This window comes from Trichosurus vulpecula, chromosome 3, assembly GCF_011100635.1.
Source record: "Trichosurus vulpecula isolate mTriVul1 chromosome 3, mTriVul1.pri, whole genome shotgun sequence".
NCBI lineage: Eukaryota > Metazoa > Chordata > Mammalia > Diprotodontia > Phalangeridae > Trichosurus > Trichosurus vulpecula.
Genome location: NC_050575.1, coordinates 98,291,053 through 98,316,522, shown reverse-complemented (window position 1 = coordinate 98,316,522; position 25,470 = coordinate 98,291,053). Strand labels below are relative to the sequence as shown.

At 45.4% G+C, this 25,470-nt stretch overlaps 1 protein-coding gene across 1 annotated transcript in view; it reads right to left on the bottom strand.

The window, feature by feature from the left end:
• Nucleotides 1–1,263: 1,263 nt before the first annotated feature.
• FLT4 (fms related receptor tyrosine kinase 4) overlaps nucleotides 1,264–25,470 on the bottom strand; it is a 104,585-nt gene continuing 80,378 nt past the window's right edge. Inside the window, exons 17-30 of the mRNA XM_036750870.1 lie at nucleotides 24,902–25,037; nucleotides 23,991–24,095; nucleotides 22,599–22,712; nucleotides 19,635–19,723; nucleotides 18,247–18,400; nucleotides 15,736–15,830; nucleotides 12,839–12,961; nucleotides 11,520–11,631; nucleotides 9,982–10,081; nucleotides 9,763–9,868; nucleotides 8,719–8,858; nucleotides 7,462–7,582; nucleotides 5,071–5,156; nucleotides 1,264–3,893 (exon numbers count right to left, since the gene is read on the bottom strand). Coding sequence (XP_036606765.1) covers nucleotides 3,674–3,893; nucleotides 5,071–5,156; nucleotides 7,462–7,582; nucleotides 8,719–8,858; nucleotides 9,763–9,868; nucleotides 9,982–10,081; nucleotides 11,520–11,631; nucleotides 12,839–12,961; nucleotides 15,736–15,830; nucleotides 18,247–18,400; nucleotides 19,635–19,723; nucleotides 22,599–22,712; nucleotides 23,991–24,095; nucleotides 24,902–25,037 — 1,701 coding nt within the window. The 3' untranslated portion in view covers nucleotides 1,264–3,673. The remainder of the gene's footprint in view (nucleotides 3,894–5,070; nucleotides 5,157–7,461; nucleotides 7,583–8,718; nucleotides 8,859–9,762; nucleotides 9,869–9,981; nucleotides 10,082–11,519; nucleotides 11,632–12,838; nucleotides 12,962–15,735; nucleotides 15,831–18,246; nucleotides 18,401–19,634; nucleotides 19,724–22,598; nucleotides 22,713–23,990; nucleotides 24,096–24,901; nucleotides 25,038–25,470) is intronic.

The following is a 25,470-nucleotide window of genomic DNA, read 5'->3' as shown; positions in this document are numbered from 1 at the left end:
CACATGGGATTATTTAAGTTGTTAGGAAGTTGTTCTACCACTCCTAAATTTGCTTCTTCGCAACTCCCCACCTAGCCCCACCATTGCTTTCTTTCCCCTTTGCCTTTGCCTCCTCTATCCCTTTTAATTCTCATTTCTTGGAATCCTTAGATCCCATCTAGACTCGGCTCATGTAGTGCCACTGCCTTCAAGAGGCCTTTCCTAGCTCCCCTCATTGTAAGTTCACCCTTCCCCCCCTTCCTAAGCAGATTTATCTGTGAGCATGTTGTATCCCCCCATATAGATATGAGAAAAGTATCATATGGAAAGAAACATAGAAAGCAAGAACCTTAAAGGATTGGGCTGTCACTTTTGTATTTGGATCCATAGCACTTAGTGTTGTGCTGAAGAAATGCTTGCCTGCTTGTTTCTAGATCTGTTCTCTGGGGACAAGCAGAATTAGTCTAATCCTTATCCCACATGACAGTCTTTTAAGTATTTGAAATTTATCCTGTGATGTCGCCTTCCCCTATGACATTCACTTAGTTGTCTTCTCTATCTATAACCAGGCCAATTCATCTCCAGCAATTGGGTGTGGAAGGCATCTGCCATCTTCCTGGCACAGCTCCTAGGAGTTTCAGGATACTGAATGGTATACTCAGGATGTAGAGATGTATGGGCAGGGTCATCTTTAGTCCACTTGATCTATATCTCATCGCTGGGCCCTGATGGCTCTGGAGGTGAAAGTGAGGCTGATGACTTTGCACAGCCTTCCCTCACTTAAATCCAATTCATTTGCATGTCATGGCATCACCTCCCTGATGTCATGGTCCTCTTCAAGAACGAAGGACAAACAACAGAGAAGTATGGGATGGGATGAATCCAGATGGGATCCCCCTTGATGAGTATAGAAGATCTGGAGGTCTAACATTTCTATCATTGGGGGTAGGTGGTTGAATCCTAAAAAACCATAAGATTTTAAACCTTTCAGTTCTCCCTGGGGCAGGGATAGGGTTTGTTTTGTACTCTATGCCCCCTGCTGGGTGCCTGTATTTGCCTAATGAATAAATTTCAGTTGTAATGAATGGGCTGCCCATTAACCAGCACATCTGGACCCAGGGCTTCAAAGCTCCCACTTCTTTGCTTCTGCTGAACCATTCTGTATCCAGGGCAGGGCAATGTGGCTCAGGCTGCAGAGAGTTGGGGAAATGTATGGAGACAGTGTTCCTTTTGTAATGCAATGTATGTTTTAAACATTTTTATTTGAGTATCACATGCATGTCCGGGGTGCTTGTATTGAGAAAAAAGACTGACATTCCTATTTTACTCCAGACGTTGACCCTTTAGAATGAGTAAGGCTGCTTTCAAATCATAAGGGCTTTCTTGATCTCTGTCCCCCCTCACCCTTTACCAGCTGCTAGTGTTTCCTTCCACTCCCAACCACTCCACTGCTCAAAATCATCTCCTATCTACTTTGCACATATCTTGGAAAATCTATTTGTTGGTGTAATGGATAGAGAATTGGCCTCAGGGTTAGGAAGACCTGTCTCTGACACATATTGTGTGATCCTGGGCAGGTGACTTAACTTCCGTCTTGCAACAACTATAAATTATAGAGCAGATATATACCTGTTATTGGTAGAGGGGGTTTCCTCACTGTGAGTTCTCTATGCTGATGAAATCACATGTTTGTTGACCTCCCTGATCCCAAGTATTCTGTACATGCCTATATGTATACATGTTATTTCACCCAATAGAAAGTAAGCTTCTTGAGGGCAGGCACTGCTCTTTGTCCTTATATATCCAGTGCCTAGCACACGGTAGGTACTCTGTAAGTACTTTTTGTTGATCATGATAATTGATCATTCTGGTTAGTTAAGTATGCTTAACTTTCAAAAACCATTTTTCCAAAAACCATGTTTTTAAAAGGTGATTTCCCCCCTGCCCCCAGTACATTTTAGTATTTGCAAGTAGTAGAGGAGCTAACACTTTTAATATGTGTTTTGGAGAAGAATATCATTGTGTCACTAAACGTCATTAAACAGAGAAGAGTTGTGCTTCCATTCCAGCAAACCCTGACAGTGATTAAAAAAATATGATCTCTTGGGCCAATCCACCAGTCGCCAATCAGTGTCGAAAACATACGGACAATGAAGGTTATAGACTCAGAATAAATGTATTCAATGCATTATAAAGTAAAAATATAATCTAGAGGAAGGATATCAGATAGTTCTATACACAGAAGCCTGTCCTGCAAGCACTCGTTAGGGCATGGAGAGAATGGGAGGATAAAGGGAATGTCTTCTGATAAGGAATGTTCTGGAATTCCAGGTGGGAAAAGACCACATGACATTGGAGGAGATGAAAGAAAACCCACAGACTGTTTATTATAAAGGTCTCTCTGCGGATGTTCCTGGTGTGCATTCTGCGATGGTCTCCTTGGTCCATAAGGAGATGGAAGAGAGAGGAGATCAGGTCAGGGAGAGAGAGGGGAGTGGAGTCTTGGTTCTCAGGATGGCTTTCAGATGCCTCTAAAGTTTCATTGGTTTCAGATGACAGTGTTTCCTCATTAGAGCATTACTTTTCTGAACACCATAATAGATGAAGCTCAAGACATCATCCATAGAAAATTAGGCCAGAAGCTTGGCTGGGGCCTCTGTGAGTGAGGGACAATTTTGTGAAGTTCTTATTGGTATCCTGACTGCTAGGACAGATTCTGTTACAACAGACTCTGTTTGCTGAGTTGTCCTGAAACTTTGTTACACCCAGGATTACTAAAAACTTTTTTTTACATTAGAAATGCTTTTGTTAGAAACTTTCATGTTGTAATTGTATTTTGTTTCTGAGTTACAATAGCTGTTTGGATTTAGATATGCTTTTCCAGGCTCTGTTTCTGCTCTGAAGTTCATTGAAAGGAAGCTCTTAGTTGTGGTAAAAACTGTCCCTAAATTCGCACATGCAAAATTCCATCTCCTTGGATGGGATCTGTCTTCTTTCCAGCAAACATTCATGACAAGTCTCGATTTAGCTATTTTTAATAGCAGATTTATCACTGCCAAGATGACTGTCCATGTGGTATGGGATGGCCAGTTGTGATATGAGTTAGCAGGGAGAACAGAAAACAAAGGTCTTTTTCTTTCCCAAATCACAAAAATTCCTCATTTGCCATTTTAAGATAGCAACGAAGATATCCATGTCTCCTATAGGCAGTATCTCCTCATGAGAAGCACCCTGGGTCATGTACAAAAGGACATTATGATGGAGAAGGGGCTGGTGAATTTCTGAAGGGTTGGCTTGTTTTACTGGAGTCTAGAAAGGTCCCTGGTCTTCCTTGTCTGCCTGAACACTGTGGTGTCTGTTCAGGCTGTGGACATGCTGTGTTAGTGCTGCTGTCGTCGAGAGTTTCTGGTATTTGTTTTCTATTTTGCTGAGCAAAAGTTACTCCCAGAGGCGAGTAATTGAAACATCCAAGGAAACAGTAAATCAGGAAGAACTCCAAGACAGAGAAGTTTGGCAACTATCAGGTCTTTCCTCAAACTATCTCCAAAGACAACTGGATCTTGTTTCATCTGTTAGGCTGGCAAATAGTTTGATCTTAAGCATTTCCCCTCCCTCCACCGCCAATGCCTTCCTCACCCCTCCTCCCCCCACCCTCCAACACACCCCCAGGTGTCTCTGTGGTCTGATCACTTCTTTAATACTGATCTGAGAAGAAGGAGGCTTGGAGGACTGGGGGACTAGCTGCCTCTCCTGGAGGGGTAGAGCCGCCATCCTCAGAGGGTTCTGACAGGTCTCCATATTCACTGTTATAAAATGTCTGACCGGCAGTTGGTATCTGGTAGGATGGCCGGCATCTGCCTCTCAGGGCTAATCGCTCCCCTGTCTGATCCATGTTTCTGCCAGAGCCTTTACAGCTGCAAAAAGATAGAGAAGATGAGCTGAGGACTTTCCTGATTGGTTCAGATTCATCTAAGCTTCTTTGACACTAAAGTGAAGGCTGTGCCCTTGAAGAGAATGGTGGAATGTGCCAGTCAGCACGAAATGAGCCTCTCTGGCTTCTCCAACACATTCTGCATGGCTGCCAGCTTAATGTGATCACGTTCCTTAACAATCTGCTCAAAAGAACCCCCAAACTCTTCAGTGGCTCTCTATTACACAGAGGAAAATGTCCCAGCTCCTTCGCCTCCTTAAATCAGTGTCTTTTTCTTTTTTTAAAGAAAGTCTTTAGAAGGGATTACTATCTTATGCTTATATTACTTTTATTTCTCACTGTTCCCCCCTTTGATCTCCTACCCAATCATCCATCCCTTGTAATAAAGGATAAAAGAGAACGGGAAGAAATAGTTCACAATACATCAGTTGTTCATGTAGTACATGTGATGTTCCATACCCAGTGTTCCCCACCTCTGCAAAGAAGGGAGAGAATTGTATTTTCTTATCTTTCCTCTGATGCTAAACTTGGTCATTATAAATACAGTGTCATTCCCCCCCCCCTTTTTTCTTTCTCTACTTGCATAGTTACCATCACTGAATTTCATAGAATCTTAGATTTAGAGCTGAAAGGGATATTAAAGCCCATATTCTTCATTGTATCAATGAGGAAACAGGCCCAGAGAAGTTAAGTGATAATGCTTGGCATTACACAGTTAGTGTCTGTTGTTGTGTGTTGTATCGCATACACTACAGATCAACAAATGTATTGTGTTGACCTGAGTAATAGGAAAAAAATAATGAAGATCCTGGAAACAATGAAACATACCTCCTCCCACATGTCAGGGAGGTAGGGGCTACTAGGACAAAATATTGGATTTCTCTAGCATATGTTTTTGCTTACTTGTTTTTCTTTATCACAGGGATGGAGGATTTGATCTGCCCAGGGGGGAGTGACCATGATGAAAAGACAAAAAGCATGAATAAAATTTAATTTTTAAAAAATTGCTGAGCTGAATTGAGTTACCCTCTTTATATGCTTGGAGAGGGGACCTCCATGTTCAATGAGAAGGGATCCTCTGTAGTTCAAACTTGGAAGTCTATCACTCACTATGATGTAGGCAAGGAAGAACATATTCAGGGCTAGTGAATTGCAGTTACCTGAATCCACCTTCTTTTCTGTGTCTGTTTTCTATCCTCTCAAATTCTTCAGAGGGCAAGACCATTCCACTATCAGTTTGGTTTTCCTATAGAAAAAGAGGAAGCAAGCTTCATCCTTCTTATAGGTTTTCGTTTGTTTCCTCAAACAACTCTACATAAAAGTACAAGTGGGAAAGAAAGACAAGGAATGTCCATCCCATGAAAGGACCGGAGAATCACAGATCTACACTATCTAGTTACAGAAGGGGAAACTGAGGTCCAGGCAGTTGTAGTGGCTTTCCCAAGGTCAGCATAGTAAGTATCAGAGATGGTATCTGAACTCAGGGGCCTTGGGTTCCAGAGACAGTGTTCACTCAGCCAATCAGTCAGCAACCATTATTAAATACTAAATAATCAGTGCTAAGATACGGAAAAGACAAAAATCACTGGGCACTCAGGAATGGATATAAATGTATAAAAATGTATTACCATCTGCTTTGCTCTCGTACCTTAAGGACCACAGGACTTTTCCATCTGACTTGTGGCTGAAGCCTGCTATATGTATTGTCCCCTTATTAGAAAGTGAACTCCTAGAGAACAGGGTTTGTCTTGATTTTCTATTTATATCCTCATCATTTAGCACAGTGCTCTGTACTTAGTAAATATTTAATGAATGCTTTTTTCTCCCTCCCTCCTCCTTCTTCCCTCCTTCCCTCTCTTCCTTCCTTCCTTTCTCTTTCTTTCTTTCTTTCTTTCTTTCTTTCTTTCTTTCTTTCTTTCTTTCTTTCTTTCTTTCTTTCTTCCTTCCTTCCTTCCTTTCCTCCCTCCCTCTCTTCCTTCCTTCCTTCCTTCATTCCTCTCTCCCTCCTTCCCTCCCTCTCTTCCTCCCTTCTTTCCTTTCCTGACTATTATTACAGAAGCCTGCTTGTTGGTCTTTCTGCCTCAAGTCTCTCTCCAGGATCAAATATAAAATATTCTGAGCTTTTAAAGCTTTTCGTAACTGGCCCCCTGCTACCTTTCCAGTCTTCTTCTACCTATGATACATGAACTCTATGATTGAATGACTCTGGCCTTCTTGTTATTCCTCACACAATCCTCACTACATTTGCCAACCTGGGGCATTTTCTTTGGCTGTCATGGATGCCTAGAAAATTCTCCCTCTTCATCTCTGCCTTTCAGCTTCCCTGGCATCCTGCAGGTCTCAGCTAAAGTCTCACCTTCTACAGGAAGGCTTTCCTGATCCCTTTTAAAGCTAGTGCCCTCCTCACTCCCCTGAGATTTACTCCAAATTATGGCATCTGTAGATTGTTTGTAGATAGCTGTTTGAATGTTGTTTCCCATTAGACTGTGAGTTCCTTGAGGGCAGGGACTGTCTTTTACCTTTCTTTGTATCCCCAGCTCTCAGCACAGTGCCTGGCACACAGCAGGCATTTAATAAATGCTGCAGATAATAAATGATGCAGAAAGCTCTACCAAATGCCAGGTTCCAGGATAGTATGGTTCCAAGGGAGGGTGGGAGCTATTCAAAGGCTTAGGACTCATCTTCCAAATAGAACCAAACAAAGGCTTTTTCTGAGACTATCTGAGAGATACTTTCTGTCATAACAGCCCACATTTCCTTCCTCACAATCACTCCATGAATTAGGTAGATGTGTATTTGCTCTCCATTTTACAGAGGAAATGACTTATCCCTGACCTAATAAGCATTAGCGGACTCCAACCCAGGTCTTCTGACGCCAAGGCCTGGGCCAGCTCCAACTAGATTCTCTGCCTCTCCCCTCTCTGTTGCCCTTATTTGTTAATATAGAAATGTTTCTTCACCTCCCCTTTCCCCCTGCTTTAGAAGGCTGTTAGTCTAGGGATGTAATTCATTGTGGTAGAAGAAAATGGCTTTCCAAGACTGAATTCTGATCTGAGTGAGCCATTAGACTCTATCCTGAGAGGGTCTGGGATGATCATTTGAACTACAGGCATCCTTTAGAAATGAAGATTAGTCACTAGTAGACTCCATTAGTGGGGCCAGAATGAGATACCCTCTCTGCAGGAAGGGAGTGAGAAGAGAAGGCCACAGGGACAGGTTGAAAGACTGTTGTTTCCAGGGGGATGCTTCTGTTGGGGCTCAGAGTACTCCAGAGAGACTAAGGCAGAGCTGGCGGTGTTGACCTTGTAATCCCTGACCTCCACAGCAGGACGGGGTGCAGGCCTTGTGTAAATAGAAATAACTCTGTATAGCAGGTCTGGGAACTCTGTTGGCAGTACTGTTTCCTTACTGCTATTTGGGACTTGAATCTTTATTTCCAGATTCTGAGACACTTGTTTGCTGGGAAAGGTCTTATCTCTGTTTCCAAATAGGCATTTCCTGACCCTTCATAAATCTAAAGCCCGATTTCTCTTCTCTCCGCCTCCACTTACCGGATGTGCTTTTGATGATGTATGAGTCATTGGAAATTCTTCAAAGGTTTTTATTCTGGATGGACACCTGATTTGATTCCCTCCAGTCAAACAACTCGGAAATGATACACAGTTATAGTATCTGTTTAAAACAAAAATACATTCTCTCAGGCTGAAGACATTATTGGAAAACACAAGTTGACCACAGTACTAAATGCACCCCCTGAAAGCTCCCGTTTTGTTCCTTGTCCATCTGTGGGTAAGCCCCTGGCAGCTAAAGAGTTGTGCAGCTGGAAGAGGACAAGGAAGGCTAGCAGCCCAGAGAGGAATAGTAGGGGAATACCTTCTGTGGGTTCACTTTTCCATCCTTACAGTAGAAGGCAGAGCATTTCTGCTCCTGGAATAATTTCTTAAGCAAGCAAATCATGTTCACTGTTCCAGCAGGCAGGAGGATTGAGGGGTGAAAGATGGATAGTGATCTCTTTGGTGGACTTGGAGATGTCTCCATTGGACATAGGATGATGGGATTTTATAGATGGAATGGACCTTGGTGATCATGCAACCCACCTATTTAATTTTATGTATGAAGATGAACATTTCTTGAGAAAGTTTTCAAGGGGGATCTTATTCAAGTTTGGGTTGAATTAGATGGTCTTTGAGGCCTCTTTCAATTCTAAGATCTTGTGATTCTGACTCTGTGACTTGCCCAAGGTTGTTGAGATAACAAGTGGTACAGGTGGGATTCAAACATATGTCCACTGTCTCCAAAGCCCACTGCTTAGCACAGTGCCTGGTATACAGTAGGAACTTAATAAATGCTTGTCAACTTACTGTTGTTTCCAGAGGGTCCCAGTGAGCAGATAATAAAAAATAATGCCCCAACTCCAAATGTTCCTTTATACCAGATCTGCACAACTTGGCAGGAGATAGGGGCCAAAATTAAAATAGGCTAAATTTCTTTGAGCTGCAGAGAGGTTAGACTAGAGACAGACTGATGATGGCTGGTTGGTGCAGGTCATGGAACAAACAGGAGAATGTACAGTGGCAACCCTACATTTTCCACTGGCTGCCTGATCGTTTGGCAGGCAGGTCGTATGTTGTGCAGACCCACTTTTTACTCACTGACTAGGCCCTTGGAGCTAGAGGCATTCAGACCTTTTCAAAGCCCAGAAATTGTCGTTATTCTCTGGGATTTTATTAAAACACAAGCTGCCTGTTTTTAGAGTGTTGTTGCATCTCACCCCATCCTATCTCCTCATCCCTAGAAAGAGAACTGACCTTGCTGCTAAACTATGGCAGTGGAGTCTCAGGTCATATTCTTCCGCATCCAGGTTGTGATGGGCAGCAGAAGGCCCCTGAGAGAAGCCGTCATCTTCTGAGCTCTGAGAGTCATTCAGGGGTATGTAGTCCTTTCCCTCCTGAAGAGAAAGTATAGGGTTATGTCAAGGATGTGGAGCATCTGATGCTGTGCACATTGTCTGATCCATAGACCTGCATCTGAGGTGTAAAGCAAATGAAGGTCCTAGGCCAAGGTCAAGAAGTCAGCCTTTCTCAAGGCCTGGGAGCCGCTAAAACATCCTGCTTGCTTCCTCTCTGCTTTTGGTCTAATTGTCCAATACCTTCCTGGGGCATCACATTGTCAGGGGTTGTTTTATTTTGATTTTTGTAATCCCAGTGCCTAGCACAGTGCTCTGAACCAAGTAGGTGCTTAATAAATGCTTGTTGATTGATTACTGTAATGAGACCTTTTGCCTATTTCGTACCAGAGCAAACGCTAAGACTATTTACATTGATGGGCTGAGGGACAGACATCAGGAAAGGAGAGAGAAAAAGAAGAGCATTTAATGTGATCCCTATATCTTAAAAAAAGAGCTATCTCCTTTTCTGGGTAATTAGATTACTGTCCATCTCTCTGTAGGCAACATAGAAGTAAACACATTCATCTACATGCATGAACATCTACACAATGACCTAAATATATATTAAGCCACTTACATAACACATGCACACACATGCACACTGGTCAGCAAGCATATTCACATCAACGTGTATACTATACAAACTCACAAGACACACAGACACATGTACGTGTGCATATGTGTATACCACACATATACCCATGCCCATCAATGAGCACATGCGTTCACATCTACATGTACATCCACGCACTGATGGATTAAAGATAACACAGTCTCTTCTACCCTCTAATAAAGTGGAAAGGAGTAGTATGAGTTATGTGAAAAAGGGGATTCATCTCAGAAAGCAATCCCCAGGCAGGCAGGACCCAACAGCTCCAGATATGCAGAAAAAACATGGTTTCACCTGCTGTACATTTTCCTGAAGCAGATCTCCCAGGATTTCTACCAGGTCAGAGAATGCTGGTCTCTCCTTGGGGTCTCCTGACCAGCAACTTAGCATGATGTGGCGGCTGTCAAAGAGAAACCATACATATTTTTTCCCATATTTCTTTCCCTTGTTTCAGTATGTGGTTAAACAGTAGCTTAATTCTCCTGAAAGATAGGGAAAAGGTGGGAAACTCACATTTCTGCTGTGGCATACTCTGGAGCTCTCATTCGTGTGCCCTCCTTCAGCCTTTGGCAGAATTCTTCATTGATCTGCACACCAGGGTAGGGAGAGGCCCCTAGGTGGCCACACACAAAGGTGGTTGAGAGTAGGAAGAGCAGTCAAAACACAAGACTATACTAGAAGGTTCCTCTCTAGGTCAGTGGGCATCATATGGCTTTCTCTTCTTCTGTGGGGCTTGCTGCCACTCCCCTTCCTCCCTGCCATCAGAACTCCTCTCCTCCCATACCATGGTGCTTCTGCTTCCCAAGCAGCTCTGAGGTGCCAAGAGAACTCACTAATTTGGATTAACAAGGGACAGGCCGGAGAAGTCTGAATTGTGATGTATTCTAAAAACACTGCTCACATTTTCTACCTTTCCTGATTATTTCAGACTAGGCTGCCAAAGTTCATTCATTCAGACTGTGACCCCGAAAGGCCCTTGGGAGATGCTCTAATCATGAGACTGCTTCATTACTGTATCATTAGATTTATGTAAATGAAGATAGTTTGAGCCTTAAGTATTTAAAGATTTTCCTTGTAGCCCTGTTCATCACAGACTCCTAGATTTAGGGCTGGAAGGGACTTTGGAGGTCATCTATGCCAACTTGCTTGTTTTAGAGTTGAGGAAACTAAGGCCTTGAGGTTAGGTGTCTTGCCCAAAATCACACAGGTAGTAGTTGGCAGAGTCTGGGATTCATTTGCTACTTAAGCTTTGGCTTCACATGCAGAGCTATCCATACTTCGTCATGCTGCCTTCCAATAATTGTTTTAATTTTTACTCCCTTTCTTATAGAGGGAAAAGGGCCGGGCTGAGACTTAGGGTCTGGTCGTAGGATCATAGGTTTATAACTAGCAGGATTGCAGAATCATAGATTGAGACCCGAAAGAGACCTTAGGGCTGTCTAGTCCATCCAGACCCCTCATTTTACAGGAGGAGAAATGGAGACCCAGAGAAGTAGGTAAAATGGTTTGCCCAGGCTCCCAATGCTTATTCCACTCCACCACATACGATCCAGTTTCCACTAACAAACATGCTATGAGACATTGGGCCAATTGTTTCCCTCTGTAAAATGAAGGGGTTGGATGAGGTGGTCTGTGGGGTCTCTCCCAGTTTTAACATTCTACTTTCCATGTTCTCTCAATGAAGGAAGGGTTGATGCTAAGGCCCAGGCCACACATTCCATGACTCCTCTGAGTTCATGAGGTTTAGCTATATTTACCTTAAGTTCACTCTGGGTCTCCTGCTGTGTGACCCCGGACAAGGCACCTAACCTCTTTCTAGCTCAGTTTCCTTATCTGTAAAATGGGGATAATGAGAGCATTTATATCTCAGGGTTGTTGTGAGGCTCTGATGAGATAACCTATATAAGATGCCTCATAAATCTTAAAAGCTCTCTAGAAATGCTAGTTATTACTATTAAAGGCTCAGGCCTGTGGCCACACAATCCACGTGATTAGCCACGTTCTCCTTATTCTGCCTCTTGGTTTCTTCCTTTGGGACTTTGGGCACTTACCTAAGGAAAAGATCTCCCAGAGCAAGACTCCGAAGGACCAGACGTCACTTTGGGTGGTGTAGACCTTGTCGAAGATGCTCTCTGGTGCCATCCACTTTAGAGGGAGCCGGGCCTGGGATATAAAGGGACGGACCCTTAAGCAGGCTGGGCTTAAATTTGTGAGCTCAAAAGGGAGCAGAGGGGAGGGGGAAATGCTTCTCTTCTGACTGGAGATGCAAAGAGGAGGAGTGGACTGTTCTCCACATCTCTCAATGTGTCTCTAATTCCGGTCCCTCATCACCTCTCTCTTTGGCTACAGAAGCCTTTTAATTGCCCTCCGTCTCTCAAGACCCTCCTTCCTCCACTGCACTACACAGTTATCCAAACAACCTGAAGCATGGCTCTGATCGTATTGTCCCTATCTTCACTCTTCCCCTACTCTCATAAACTCAAGTGAACCTCTATTATCACTAGAAGCAAATACAAGCTTCTCTGTTAGGCATTTAAAAATCTCCATGGCTCTATCCTACCTTTTCAACCTTATTACATAATACTCCTCTATGTGAACTCTATGGCGTAGTCATACTGACTGACTTTCTCACACACAACACTTAATCTCCTGACTCTGTGCTTTTGCATTGGCTGTCTCCATACCTGGGAAGCTTTCCTTCTTCACCTCTGCCTCTTCAAATACACCAATCCGCTGCAAATTGTCCAAGTCTCAGGCACTCCCTTCTGCATGAAGCCTTTCTGGTCCCTCAGCCTCTGGTGCCTTCCCCCACAGTCACTCTGTATTTCTTCTTCGTGTGTTTTGTATATACCTATCTATACGTGGATGTGTAATCTATATCTATATATAGGCATATGTAAATAGGCACCTATATATGGACATCTGTCTGTATATGGGCATCCATTAAAATGTCAGTTCCTTGAGGGCAGAGACTGTTTCATGTTGATTTTTGTGTCTTCGGCGCCTAGCACAGAGCCTGGCAAATGGTAGGCATTTGCTAAATGCTTGTTGATGGATTGATTCTAGTTGAAAACCAGGCTTATTGTATAGTGAGCCCAGATAGGCTCTTCCAGGAGGAGCCTGCCTCCTCCTTTGCCTTTGGGGACACTACTGTTTACACTGTTATCAGGACTGCTCCTTTCCCACAAAGGGGTGGCAGTGGTGGCCAGGTACAGAGATGGTGAGATGCACCCCAGCCGTCTCCCAGTTTTTCCTGAAGGGGCATCATGCCTTTGTGCATTCCCAACTTTTGTGTACCCTCCAGGCTTTGTTGCAAAGCCTGACCTTATGATGATCTCTGGGTTTGTTGGTCCCCCAGCCTCATACTCACACTGCCCTTCCTGACATAATCAGGATCTTTGTAGATGTCCCGGGCCAGTCCAAAGTCACAGATCTTCACCACGTTGTTCTCTGACAACAAGATGTTTCGAGCAGCCAGGTCTCTGTGAATGCACTGGAGAAGGAAAGGAGAGTGAGATCAGACAGACTCTCTGGCCAATGATGGTGAGTGGGGTTAGTCATGGCCAGCTCAGGGCACAGAGGAAGCTGGCAGACAGAACTCAGGGGATTTTTATGTTTGGGAGACCATACACCAACTATCTGAGTCCATTAAGTGTCTTTCCAGAATTTATGGGTCATTGACCCCATAACCACACCAACTTCCAACATAGCTCAGGCTATGTACATACACATTTGTAAAAAAAAAAAAAGCATATTGTCCTTTCCTTATACCATAAACTTGTTCTGGGACAAAAATGTAGAGACTGATGGGAGAGAGGGAGGTAGGGAGAGAGGTGGGGTGTGGGAGAGGAGGAGAGGGGAGAGAAAGAGAAGAAAAGGAGAGAGAATGGGGTGGGGGTGTTCCATGGGAATGTTGTTATAAATAGGTGATTATCTTTTATAATATTTATTTTATATTGATAAAATAATATTTTATAATATTTTAGTAGGGCTCAATGTTATAATGTATCACATAATTACAGTTTGCCAGTGACGCTATTGCAAAAGGACAGGAGTTTAGGCACTATTATACAGGGTGTGCTGAGCTGGGCCTTTGGCTGGGTAGCCATGAGGCTGACATAGGCTATAAGGTGGTAATTGCGTTGAGGATAATGATGTCTTATTCAGCTTGGTGTACTTCATAGTGCCTGGCATCTCTCTCTACTGCCCTTTCTCACTCTTGCTAGACAGAAAACCAGGGGAGTGTGTGGAATTCAAGTCAATCAATGACTACTTATTAGCCCATCTGGCTATAGGCTACTGTAGGGAAGAGAATGAAGTTAATATCTAAACCACTGGTTCTGGATCATTTCTGATTTTAGTTTATCAGTGTCCTCTTAATTAGTTTGGGGAATGAAAGTTAACAACTATTCTAACAGCACGGGGTTTGTAATCAGAGTTACTTTATGAGCTCCTCTGGAAATGGCTTTCTATTTCCAAATAAAAAGCTCAATGTTTCTCTAGGAGAAGGTGGCACAGTAGATAAAGTGCCAGACTTGGAGTCAGGAAGAACTGAGTTCAAATATGACCTCAGACACTGGTTGTGTGACCCCGGGCAAGTCACTTAATCTCTTTGCCTCAGTTTCCTCATTTGTAAAATGGAGATAATAATAGCCCCTACATCTCAGGGTTGTTGTTAGGGCCAAGTGAGATAATAATTATAAATAGCTTAGCACAGTGCTCGGCACATACTAGGTGCTATATAAAGGCTTGCTATTCCTGTTATCATCAGAAATGGCAAAAGGGCACTGGGTCTGGAATCCGAAGCCCTAGGTTGGATCCTGCCTCTGACTCCACCTTTCCTCTGTGACCATGGGCAAAACACCCTCCTGGGCATCAGTTTCCTCAACTGTAAAATGGGCTGGGATAGATGGCCTTTGAGGTCCCTTCTGACTCTCGATTTAAGACTCTGTGATCTATGATATTCTTCCATTCATTAATAGCACTCATTGAACCTCTGAGCATCAGGTCTTCAGTAAAGTCATAGTTCCATGCTCTATGTCACTGCCCTTGCCTCTGCCAACTATACTCTGAATCTGCCCTCCTCAACCTGCTGCCCATGGAGGGAATGTACACTTGCTTTCTTTTTTGGAGTGAGAGGCTTAGGATAGTGGAGACCACAGACTGGTAGTCTTTAGATCATAAGTCATAGGGTTTTCAGCCGCAAAGCACTTTAGGAATCAATTACTCTAACTCCCCAGTTAGTAACGCAATCATTAGACTGTGAGCTCCTTGAGGGCAGGGACTGTCTGCTACCTCTTTTTGTATCCCCAGTGCTTAGCACAGTGCCTGGCACATAGTAGGTGCTTAATTAAAAAATTTAAACCCTTATTTTATACATGAGAAAACTGAGGACCAAGGAGGGAAACTGATTTGTGATTTTGCCCACAAGGTCATGCAACTAGTGGGCAGCAGAGCCAGAATTCAAACCCAAATCTTCTGATTTCAAATCCTCTGCTCTTTCTATTAGCCCATACTTCTACATCATATTGCCTGAAGGAGACTTGGGTTCATATCCCAGATCTACTCTGGAAGATGTCCCCTCTGTAAGTGCTAAGGGTAACCCAGAGCCCCACTGGTTGACTGCATGGTCTTGGATAAGTCATTTCACTTCCCAGAGCCTCAGTTTCCCCATCTGTATAAATGGAGATAATACTTTTCCCATCTCTCACAGAGGGCCACTGTGAGGACAACGAAAACAAAACACTTTGTACCAGAAAAAAGGTAGATGGAATCCATCCAACATTATTAATTGGTCCATGAAAACACAGCCTTGGGCAAAATGACATTTCAGTGGGCAATTAAGTCCACTGAGTGATATGGTTGTCTTGTTGTATGATTGGTTTAGTGGAGGGAACGCTAGTTCTGGAATCAAAGGATCTGCTTCCTGTGCTTCCTTGCTGGGTGGGCTTGGACAAGCCACTCGACTCCTCTGAGCCTCCCTCTCCTTATTCATAAAATGAGGAGGTTGGACAGATAGCCTGTAAGGTCCTTAGAGCTCGATCAATGAGCAGCAGAAAAGCATTCTTGTGGGGCTTCAGTTGGTTATCATGTACCAATGATGTGACTGCAAAATGAAATGATGTTAAGTGGGGTATGCCCACAAAATGGAAGTGGTTGCTGTCATCATTCTTGTTCCTCTTTGCCTGTTTGCTCAGAGAATCCCAAACGCTTTTCAGGAGGCAGCCTCTTTCAGAAGGGTCAGCAAGGCTTCCACCCTTTCCTTACCTTCCTTGAAGCGAGGAACTCCATCCCTCGGGCCACCTGGAAGCTGTAGCAGATCAGGTCTTCCATGGTCAGGGGGCTTTGCCACAGGTCATCCTCTGTCCAGAGAAAACCGGGAGAAACACATGCATCTGACTCTGTCTGAAACTGCTGGGGCTTGCCTAGGACACGTTCGTTCTCTTCGGCTCAAACCATGCACAAAGAGGGAATAATTAGAAGTCTTGTCTTATGTGCTTCTGAAGTGTGACGGGCTGGGCTTCCCCCTCTGCATTTGCAAAAAGAATTAATTCTCCTCATTTTCAGAGAGGTCATTCATGGCCAGGGGAAGCCGGGTCAGGATTCTGGTTGCCTCTAGCTGCTAGTTCCTTCCTACCCCCTCCCCGCCTTCGTATCTATAGAGTGGTTTAGTTTTAAGCTTTAATAACTTCAGAAGTATAAATGCTACAAACTTACAAAAAATATCATTTAAAAGTTTATTGATTTTTTTACACTGATTTGTAGTGTGAATTTTTAATGATGCATTTTTAATTTTAGTTTTTCATTTCATTCCCTCTTATGGCCAAGATCTTAAGGACTAACTTAAAAAGGCCAAGGTCTCCCACTGCATCTGGGGCCATCTCCAGTGGTCCTGATCTATATCTGCCACTGGGCCCAGATGGATCCAGAGGAAAAAGTGAGGCTGGTGACTCTGAGCAGCCCTCCCTCACTTAAATGCAATTCACTTGCATGTCATGGCATCACCTCCCTGATGTCATGGTCCTCTTCGAGAATGAAGGGCAAACCAAACACAAGGATTACAAAGGCAATCCTTTCTGTCACTGAGTAGCAACTGATAAAGGTTTTTACAAAGTTGAAAAATGATAAGAACAACGAATATCATAAGACAGTGGATATATTGGATTTTACTAAGAAACACATCAATATATGCTTTTTTGTTTTATTTTGTGGATGCCATCAGGATTAAGTGACTTGCCCAGGGTCATACAGCTATTAAGTGTCTGAGGCTGGATTTGAACTCAGACCCTCCTGACTTCAGGGCCATTGCACTAGTCACTGTGCCACCAAGCTGCCCTTACATCAATATTTTAAAAACAAATAATTAACCTTTCAAATGTTGTTTTTTACAAGTTTATAACACATACTTCTGAAGTTGTTAAACTTTAAAATAAAACTTTTAGGACACCCTGTAATGTGCATCTCTCTCTCTCTCTGTCTCTGTCTGTCTCTGTCTGTCTGTCTCTGTCTGTCTGTCTCTGTCTCTCTCTCTGTCTTTCTTTGTCTCTCTCTGTCTCTGTCTCTGTCTCTCTCTGTCTGTCTGTCTCTGTCTGTCTGTCTGTCTGTCTGTCTGTCTCTCTCTCTGTCTCTCTCTCTGTCTCTCTTTCTCTCTCTCTCTGTCTCTCTCTCTCTCTCTCTGTCTCTCTCTCTCCCCTTCCCTCCATCCCTCCCTCCTATGGATAATCCTCACAGACAGTAAGCAGAGACTGTCTCAATTTTGTCTTGTACCTCCGGCACCTAGCACAATACCTGACTCCTAGCTAGTACTTAATGGATGCTTGTTGTTGGACTGCCTGTTTGCCCGATTGATTAAGTCCTCCTGGGAATAGTTAGAGCAGCCATGAGACTCCAGATTTTGAATTTCCACTGGGATAGTTTCAAATGATCAGTGTTGCCGGTGGAGTGGGTGTTCCTGCTTTTCTATAGGGGACAACTATGTCATGGTGGAAATGTACTGGATTTTGAATCCAAGGACTTGGGTTCAAGTGCCAGATATGACCTTGAAAAATCACTTCTCTAAGCCTAAGCTCTTCATCTCTAAAATGGTCTAGAAGGCCTTTAAGGTGACATTCAGCTATATATCTATGATCCAAATCAAGGTTTCAGTGCTTCCAGAGGTCATTAAATCCATTCCTTGCCTCCAGGGACAATCTGTTAAAGCACTTTAGCTTTTTAATCCCAAAGAGGCAGAGCCCATGTTTCCAAGGGATTCATAACCTCTGAAGCCAGAATATTTTTCTTACTGTCCAGTGGCACTTAGGAAACATAGTTCAACCAAGGTGACCCTTTTTGGTCAGTCATCAGTGATAACCAATCCTTGACTACCTTTTCATTAGGCCAAATAACTTTGATGTCACTGAGTATTCTGGGAGGCTATTAAGGCCATAGATCTAGAGCTAGGAAGGACTTTGGAGGTTACTTAGTCATTTTATAGATGAAGAAATTATGGCCCAGAGAGGTTGACTAGCACAAGTGATAAATGGCAGGGTTGAGATCCAAACCCGGGTTCTCTGATTCCGATTTCCTCTTAGGTCCCACATACTATAGGACCAGAAGTCCATTGGTCCCCTTATTCCTAACGATTTGCCTGTTCTTTGGATGGCACCTCTCTCTGTTCTTGCAACTGGGCCCGCCTCTCCTCCAGATCCAGAGACAGAACAGCAGTCACCATGCTGATGATCTCAGAACTGTGGGCCCAGGAGGTAAAGTGGTGGACTTCAGAGAAATCAGCTCCCTTACCATCTTGGATAGGCTGGGCCCGGGAAGCAAGGCCTTTCCCCAGCAGAAAACGGGTGAAGATGGCACTGTCACTGGTCCCAGTCCGACTCCTTCTGTCTGCCTTCACAGCTTCCACCATGGAATGGACCTGGTTTCGAAGCCTGGGGGACTTTTCCTGGGAAAACAGAGGTGGGCATGAGCCAGATAGAGCTCAGAAACCTTTAGCTCCCAGGTTCCTCCTGGGGTGAGGGATGCTCAGGGGCCCCATGTGACTTGTCTTTCTGAGGGAGAATCCTCACTCTGAGCTCCAGCCTCCTTCACACTTCCCATGTTCCTCCTTCCAGTCTCTGGGCAAAGGGAAGAAGATGACCCTTGTCAAGGAGATGAGAAAACAGGGTCTCTGCACACAAACTGCATGCGCATACATGAAGGAAGCTGAATGCACTCACCTGAAGTTGGACCAAAAGTGCTCCCTGCGGCCATCTCCAATCCTGCCTTCTGTCCCACCCTTCCCACAGGCTGATACCCTTTGGGACTCTGTGTGTGTGTGTTGGGGGCAAGGCCTGGGCGCTATAGTGAGGCCCAGCCCCAGAGCCGGCGTGGACCCCTCTCCATGAGCTCCAGTGCCACAGCAGCCTGTATTTATTTGGAGCCATGTTGACCTCCAAGGAAAAATAGACACTCCCTCTCTAAGGCTTCTAGGGCTCTAGCCGCTAAATCCCAGACTCCTAAAGTTAGAAGGGGCCTGAAGATCATCAAGGGCAATCCCAACATGAACAGGAGTCCTTACCAAGTGGCCCCATCCAGTCTCTGTTTGGGGATTTGATCTGGGGAGCTGACTACCTCCCAGGCCAGCTCATGCCACTTTTGGAAACCTCACTCTGGTAAGGAGTTTTTCTTTCTTTAGAAACCTGCCTTTCTGAGACTTCTCCTCCCACTCCCCCCAATTCCTCCCAGTTCTGCCTTTGGGGGTCGAACAGAACAAATCTATTTTATTTTTCCCATGATAGCTCTTCAAGTACTTGAAGAGAGTGATCATGTTTCTCCCCTCTTGGCTCCTGCCGAATCTTTTTTTCTGAAGGCTAAATATCTCCGTTTCCTTCATCTGATCTTTATATATAGTATAGGTTCAAGTTCCCTCACCATACTGGTCACTCTTCTCCGGGATTCCCCCAGGGCCCATAGGTATTCAAGTCATCCTAACAGCAAAGAGAGTGCCTGGCCCAAGGCTGTGGACAAAGACACCTCTGGAGATTATCTTAACATTTTCTCTTGTCTATTCCTTTTTGTAAGCTCATTTACCATGGCCCAATGGCCTCATGGTAGGTTCTACAAGAACATGACATCAAGGGTCAACCAGAGCCAGAGAAGTTGCCCTCAGACACTCTCCAAGGGCTGAAACCACCTACTCTGTAAGGGCTGAAGTCTTCCCTCTTGGTCCGAAGGTAGTTGGAAAGATTCCCATATTTGCAGAATTCCACAATCACCATGAGAGGGCCTGAAAGAGAAAAAGAGAGAGAAGGAGGTAAGGAAGAGGGATCATTGTTGGAGGCCTAGAGAAGGAGAAGAATCTGTAGATGGCCAGGGACATGCACACACAGACAAGTCACAGTTACTGTACTGTAATAATAATTAATAATAATGTAATCCCACTCCCTTCCTAAGCCTGGGGAGATTTCCTGAAGGACAGCTCTGTGACAGAGTATTGAGGGATGACTCCTGATTGGTTGAGACACTTCTGGGTGTGTGTAAAGAGACTTTGGAGAAAAAGAGAGAAGTGGAGAATGGAATTGGAAGACACAGGTGGAGAGAAGTCCTGAACTTTCCACTGGCCCAGGGGAGTTCCCAGCGCTACAGACATAGAGGGGAGCCTGTCCCCCAACCTCTTGCTTCCCAGCTGCTGCAAGCCTAGAGCCTGCTAGGAGCTAAGGAGTGCATTTCCTTGGAGAGATTGTCATCACCTTGGTTGAGCTGAGACTTTGATCTTGTTTCTCCATTGAAGAGCTCATTATTCTCTTGTCTATTCTGTCTACCCTAACACGTATAACCTTCCCGATTTCTGTTGAATTCTTACTTTGATGAAGGGGTTTAACAGCCATTTGTGACTGTCATTTTTGTTCCCAGCATTTGGCGGGGGAAGCCAGACTGGTGACTGAGCTAATGATCACCCTCCTGGTCTAGAGCACATCTACTTCCCACCTGGAATAACCAGGGAAAGTGGCGTTATCCTGAACCCCTAAGGAGTCTTACCCCTGGGCTACCGGTACTTGAGATGTGGTAGGTAGCTCTAATACCCCTCTTGGAGATAGGCCATTGGAGCGGAGAGTTCCCAGCCAAGGTTCTCCTCTTGCTCCTCACAAAGGCAGAGGCCAGACCCCAGATCGGAGAGTTACCTCTCTATGCCACATGTGGGCCAGTCATGTGTATATCCTTTTTAATGAGTCCAGGTTTTACAGAACAAATCCTTTTATTAAGGGGATTTGTTCTGTGAAGTTTGGATTCAAAGGGCTGCACTTGAGGACCTAGAGGGCCACATGTGGCCTTGAGGTCACAGGTTCCCTACCCCTGTTCTAAATGCTTCTCAAATCTTCAACTTCTCCCAATCTCCTGCTTCCTTCCTTGTTGCCTACAAACACAGCTAGGTCCCCCACCTTAAAACACTCACTTGACCCAACTATTCCCTCATGTTGTTGTCCTCTCTCTTCCGTTTCGCAGTCAAAATCCTAGAAAAAGTGGTCCATGTTTGTTGCCTCCACTTTATTTTATATATTCTGTATATATTTTTGTAACCATTCATTTCTCCAATAGAATAACGATATAACATTTATATAGCTCTTTGAGGTTTGAGAAATGCTTTGCTTACGTTATCTAATTTCAGTAGACTGTAAGCCCCTCGAGGCAGGGACTTTTCCTTTTTGTCTTTGCATCCCCCATGCCTAGCACGGTGCCTGGCATGTGACAGATGCTTAATAAATGCTTGTCGATAGATTGTTTAATTGGTCACTGAAGGTAACTTTGTCCTTTGGCTGCTCTGCTCATCTGCCACTTCCCAGGTGGCAGTGAAGACGAGCACAGTGCCACAGTCAGCCGGGGAAGAGAACAAAGGAATCTTTCCCAGCTTGCACAATCTCAGACCAGGACTGCAGTTAGACAGTGGGAACTTCCAGCCAAGGGCCTGTAACATGACTCACTCATTAAAGAAATGGAACCGAATTAAAATTTTGCCTAGAGAATGTTATGACACCTCCAGTGAAAACAGGTACCACAGAGAGGTGCTAGCTCACCAGGGTAGGAATCCAGTCCCTTCCTCCTTTGTATCAGCCACCCCCATCAATTCTTCTCCCTCCACGTCTGGCACCCCTCCCCCCCATGCCTCCTCCTCCATGTCAGGCACTCCCCCCTTGTGTTGGTAACCAAAAATGGGCTCCTTAGCACTTAGTCAACAAGTGCCCTTGAATAGTTTGGCTTTTTCCCCTGAACTAAATGAATGTTCTGAAGTTTGGGGTGCTGGTTTTTTCCCTGAACTGACTGAATGCTGGATTAAAGTAAGCTTGTCGGCCCCTTCACCTTGCTTCCCTTGATTAAGCAGATCAAAAGAACCTGTGCTTTCCCCGGCATACCTTACACCCCTGCAGAAGCTGCTAGTCGGATGGTTAAAAACAGCTTCTGTTGGAGCCAGAGACAGCTACAGCTACAGCTGAAGCTGAAGCAGGAGCTGCCGGTAGCAGAGCTGACCTACGTGTGGATTGAGGAGTGCTGAACAAGGACTTGAGGCCAGTGGGTAATCTTTTTACCATAGGGGGAAGCATGTATATGATTTTGCTTTATACCATCATGCTTCTCTGTGGCCTCCTGCTTACTCTTGTGAGGCGGACTTATTGGGCCTGGAAGCTTTTGATCAAAATATCAAAATGGGGATGCTGGTTTGTGGGTTGGTTACTGTGGAGCCTAAATATATGCTTTGATTCTTCTGCCTCCTACTTTGAGAATTCCTTATATCCAGTGGTTCTGAACCTTTCAGACATATATATGATTCTTTTTGAAATTATAAATTCTGCCCTCATAATATACCCCTCCCTCATGCCATCCCTTTCCATGTCTGTTATTTCCTCCTCCCTCAAAACCTTCCCCTCCATATCAGGCACCCCACCTCATGCCATGCCCTCCATGTCTGGTACTCCACCCTCCCCCAAAGCCTCCTCTTCCATGTCAGGTACTCCCTTCCCCCTCATGCCATCCCCTCCATGTCTGGCACTCCCCCCTTTTCACATCATCCCCTTCAGGTCTAGCACTACGCCCCTCAATGCTGCCCCCTCCGTACCTGGCACTCCCTGCCTCCCCCACCTCGAATGGCTCCCCTTGCTGGCACTAACCATTGGGCTTGGTGCAGGCACCCAGGAGATTAACCACATTGAGATGGTTTCCAATGTGTATCAGAATCTTCAGCTCTGACATCAGTGCTTTGTGTTCACTGGCAGTAGCCCCCTCTGGAAAGAAACACGGCATGGAGCTGAAGGCTTCCTGGGTCTAGTCAGCCTCAATCACTTCTTTTCCACTTCTCTGCCCAGGGGCCTGGCTCAGCTACCCTCACCCTCCCAGAGCAGCCACAGCCAAACTCCAGGACCCACTGAGGGGAGGGAAGTGTGTGTATGTGCAAGGCCTCCTCAGTGGCCAGGCCCTGCCACTGGTGGCCCTGGCTCCAGTCCCACTGGGAATACCCGGTCCTATACCATTCATGACTCTTCAGAGGAGTGGGTTCTCTTCCCTTTGGTCAGGCAGGTGCAGCAGAGCTGGCCTACGGTCTAAGACAGGGGCCACGTCTGTCCCAGTAGCTGGGGAGCCAGGCCCAGGACAGGGTGGGCTAGGCCTGGACAGTGGCAGAGATTGGTTACTTCCTTGTCCTTCCATCCTAATTGTGTGCAAGATGCTTCCTGTGTGTCTGCCCTGATTCCCTCCCTCCCCTCCTCAGCTGTGTGAGAATGTGGATCATGCATGCTCGGCTCCTTTGTGTTCTGGGATCTGTCCTACAGATCCTGTCACCTTCCTCCTTCCCACACAGGGTCACCACCTGACAGCCCTGGTTCAGTGGAAAGAACATTAACTCTGGAGTCAGCGGATGTAGGTTTAAATCCTGCCTCTGACTCTTAGTGTCTATGGGATCTTGGGCAAATCCCTTAAACCTCTCTGGGCCTTGTGTCCCTCATCTGTAAAATGAAGGGCCTGGCGAGATGACGTCAAGGTCACTTCTAGCTCTAGCCCTCTAAACCGGGTCCAGGTCTGCCTAGGCCCACGTGACCTTTGCCTCCAGGGCTGCTTAGGCAGTCTTTTGGTGAAACACAAGAAAAGCCTTGTTTCTCAGAGAGCTGCGGCCTCCCTTCCTTTGCAAAACATCTCAGTGGGAAAAGGCCGAGGAAAGGATCCTTTTCTTCCCCATCTTAGTTAGGACCTCACATTTAAATAATGTTTTCAGGTTTTTAAAAATTCAAAAAAAAAATTTTTTACTTTGAAGTTTGCAAAACATTGTTTTATTTGAGCCTTGAAATATCCCCATGAGGAAAGTGTATTATTGTTCCCATTTTAAAGAAGAGGAAACTGAGCCTGAGTGGTTGTGACTTATCCAGGCCTGTGTCTGAGGCATTTGAATACAGGTCTTCCTGATTTCGAGTCAAACACTGGCTACTGTACCACCACTTCCAGAGAGTAGGTAACAGTGTGAAAACTGCCTGCCCTCCCCGCCCTTATACAAGCCCCAGTGGCCGGCCTACCTTTCAGCATTTTGACTGCCACCGTGTCACAGCTGTTGCCCTTGTTAATCCCAAAGGCAGAGGCTTCAACCACCTTCCCAAAGGCCCCATGTCCCAGGACTCTCCCTGTTGGGCAGAAGGAGAGAGGGGAAGGGAAGGGAAAGGGGGAAGGAGGGAACAGGTCATGGGGGCTGTATGTGATAGGAGAGGTAGAGAGCATGGGACAAGCTCGGGTTGTGGGGCACAGGGGGATGGCTGTGAGGGGACAGCACAGGGCAGGATGGTAGAGTACAGGCATGGGAGCCAGGGTCAGAAGACTGAGTGGTGCTGAGTCAGCCATGGCGTGCCTGCCACAGCTTGGAGAGGAAGGCAGAGCCAAAAACTCAGGCAAACCTCAGCCAAACAGGAAGGGGCTGGGGGTGAAAGAGAAGGACCAAAGCAGAAGAGGAGAGAGGGGAAGAGGAAGGAGCCAGCATCCTCTCCCTCCAGGTGCTCAAAGCCCTTCCCTCACCAAAGCAGCAGGAAACAGCTCACTGGGCTCTACAGACCCTCTGTCCCAGACTCCTGGGGGGCATGGGAAAGGGGAGCTCTGTGCCTGGGGGACCAGGGGTCACACGCCCGGATGGGCGCGGTCAGGATGAATGGACAGAGAGGTCTGTATTTCCGGGATGAGCTTTAGGAATGGAAGGAATTTCACATGTCCCCAGGCAGGTGTGGAGGATGAGGACTCCAAAGTCTTTCCCCATCCGCTCCCCACAAACCCCTCACTAACCACTGTACTGATCTCTCTTTTCCTCCACCCCACACCTCCCACCAAAAGCCTCCAAGCCAGCACTATTTCACAAGCCACACGTTTCCCAGTGGCTTTGCCATTCATTCCCGAATCCTGGCTTCCCAGGGACTAGCGAGGCCACACAGTCCCTTTGTCTCACCAAGATGGAGCCGTTCTCGGGGAAACTCCCATTTGCTGGAATCATAGGGCAAATATTCACACTGGTCCTCCAGGGCCACCTCGCCTGGGTCCATGATGATGGATAGGTATCCCGTCTTGATGTCTGCATGGGCAGGCTTCAGGGAGTAGGGGGAAGGGGACAGGGGAAGTCTTATCATTTCTCTTCTCCCTGAAGCTGACCCCTTCTAACATTTTAAATTGGGTCCATGAAAATATAGCTAGCCTTATGCAAAATAACATCTCGATGGGCACTTAAGGCCATAGAAACAGATATTATAATTTGCACTTTAGATGACTAGAACAGTGAAAAGAGCATTGGCTTTGGAATTAGAAGACCTGGGTTCAAATCTCACCTCTGATGCTTACTAACTGTGTGACCTTGGTCAAGTCACTTAGCTTCCTTAAATGAGGGTATGAGATGAGATGGCCTCTAAGATCCTTTTCCATTTTAATTTTATGAACCTATGAACCCTCCTTCCCTCCACCATTCAACCCTGTTTATTGAGCCTTCTATGTTCAGGGCCCAGTGCTGGACTCTTCTGGAGAGAC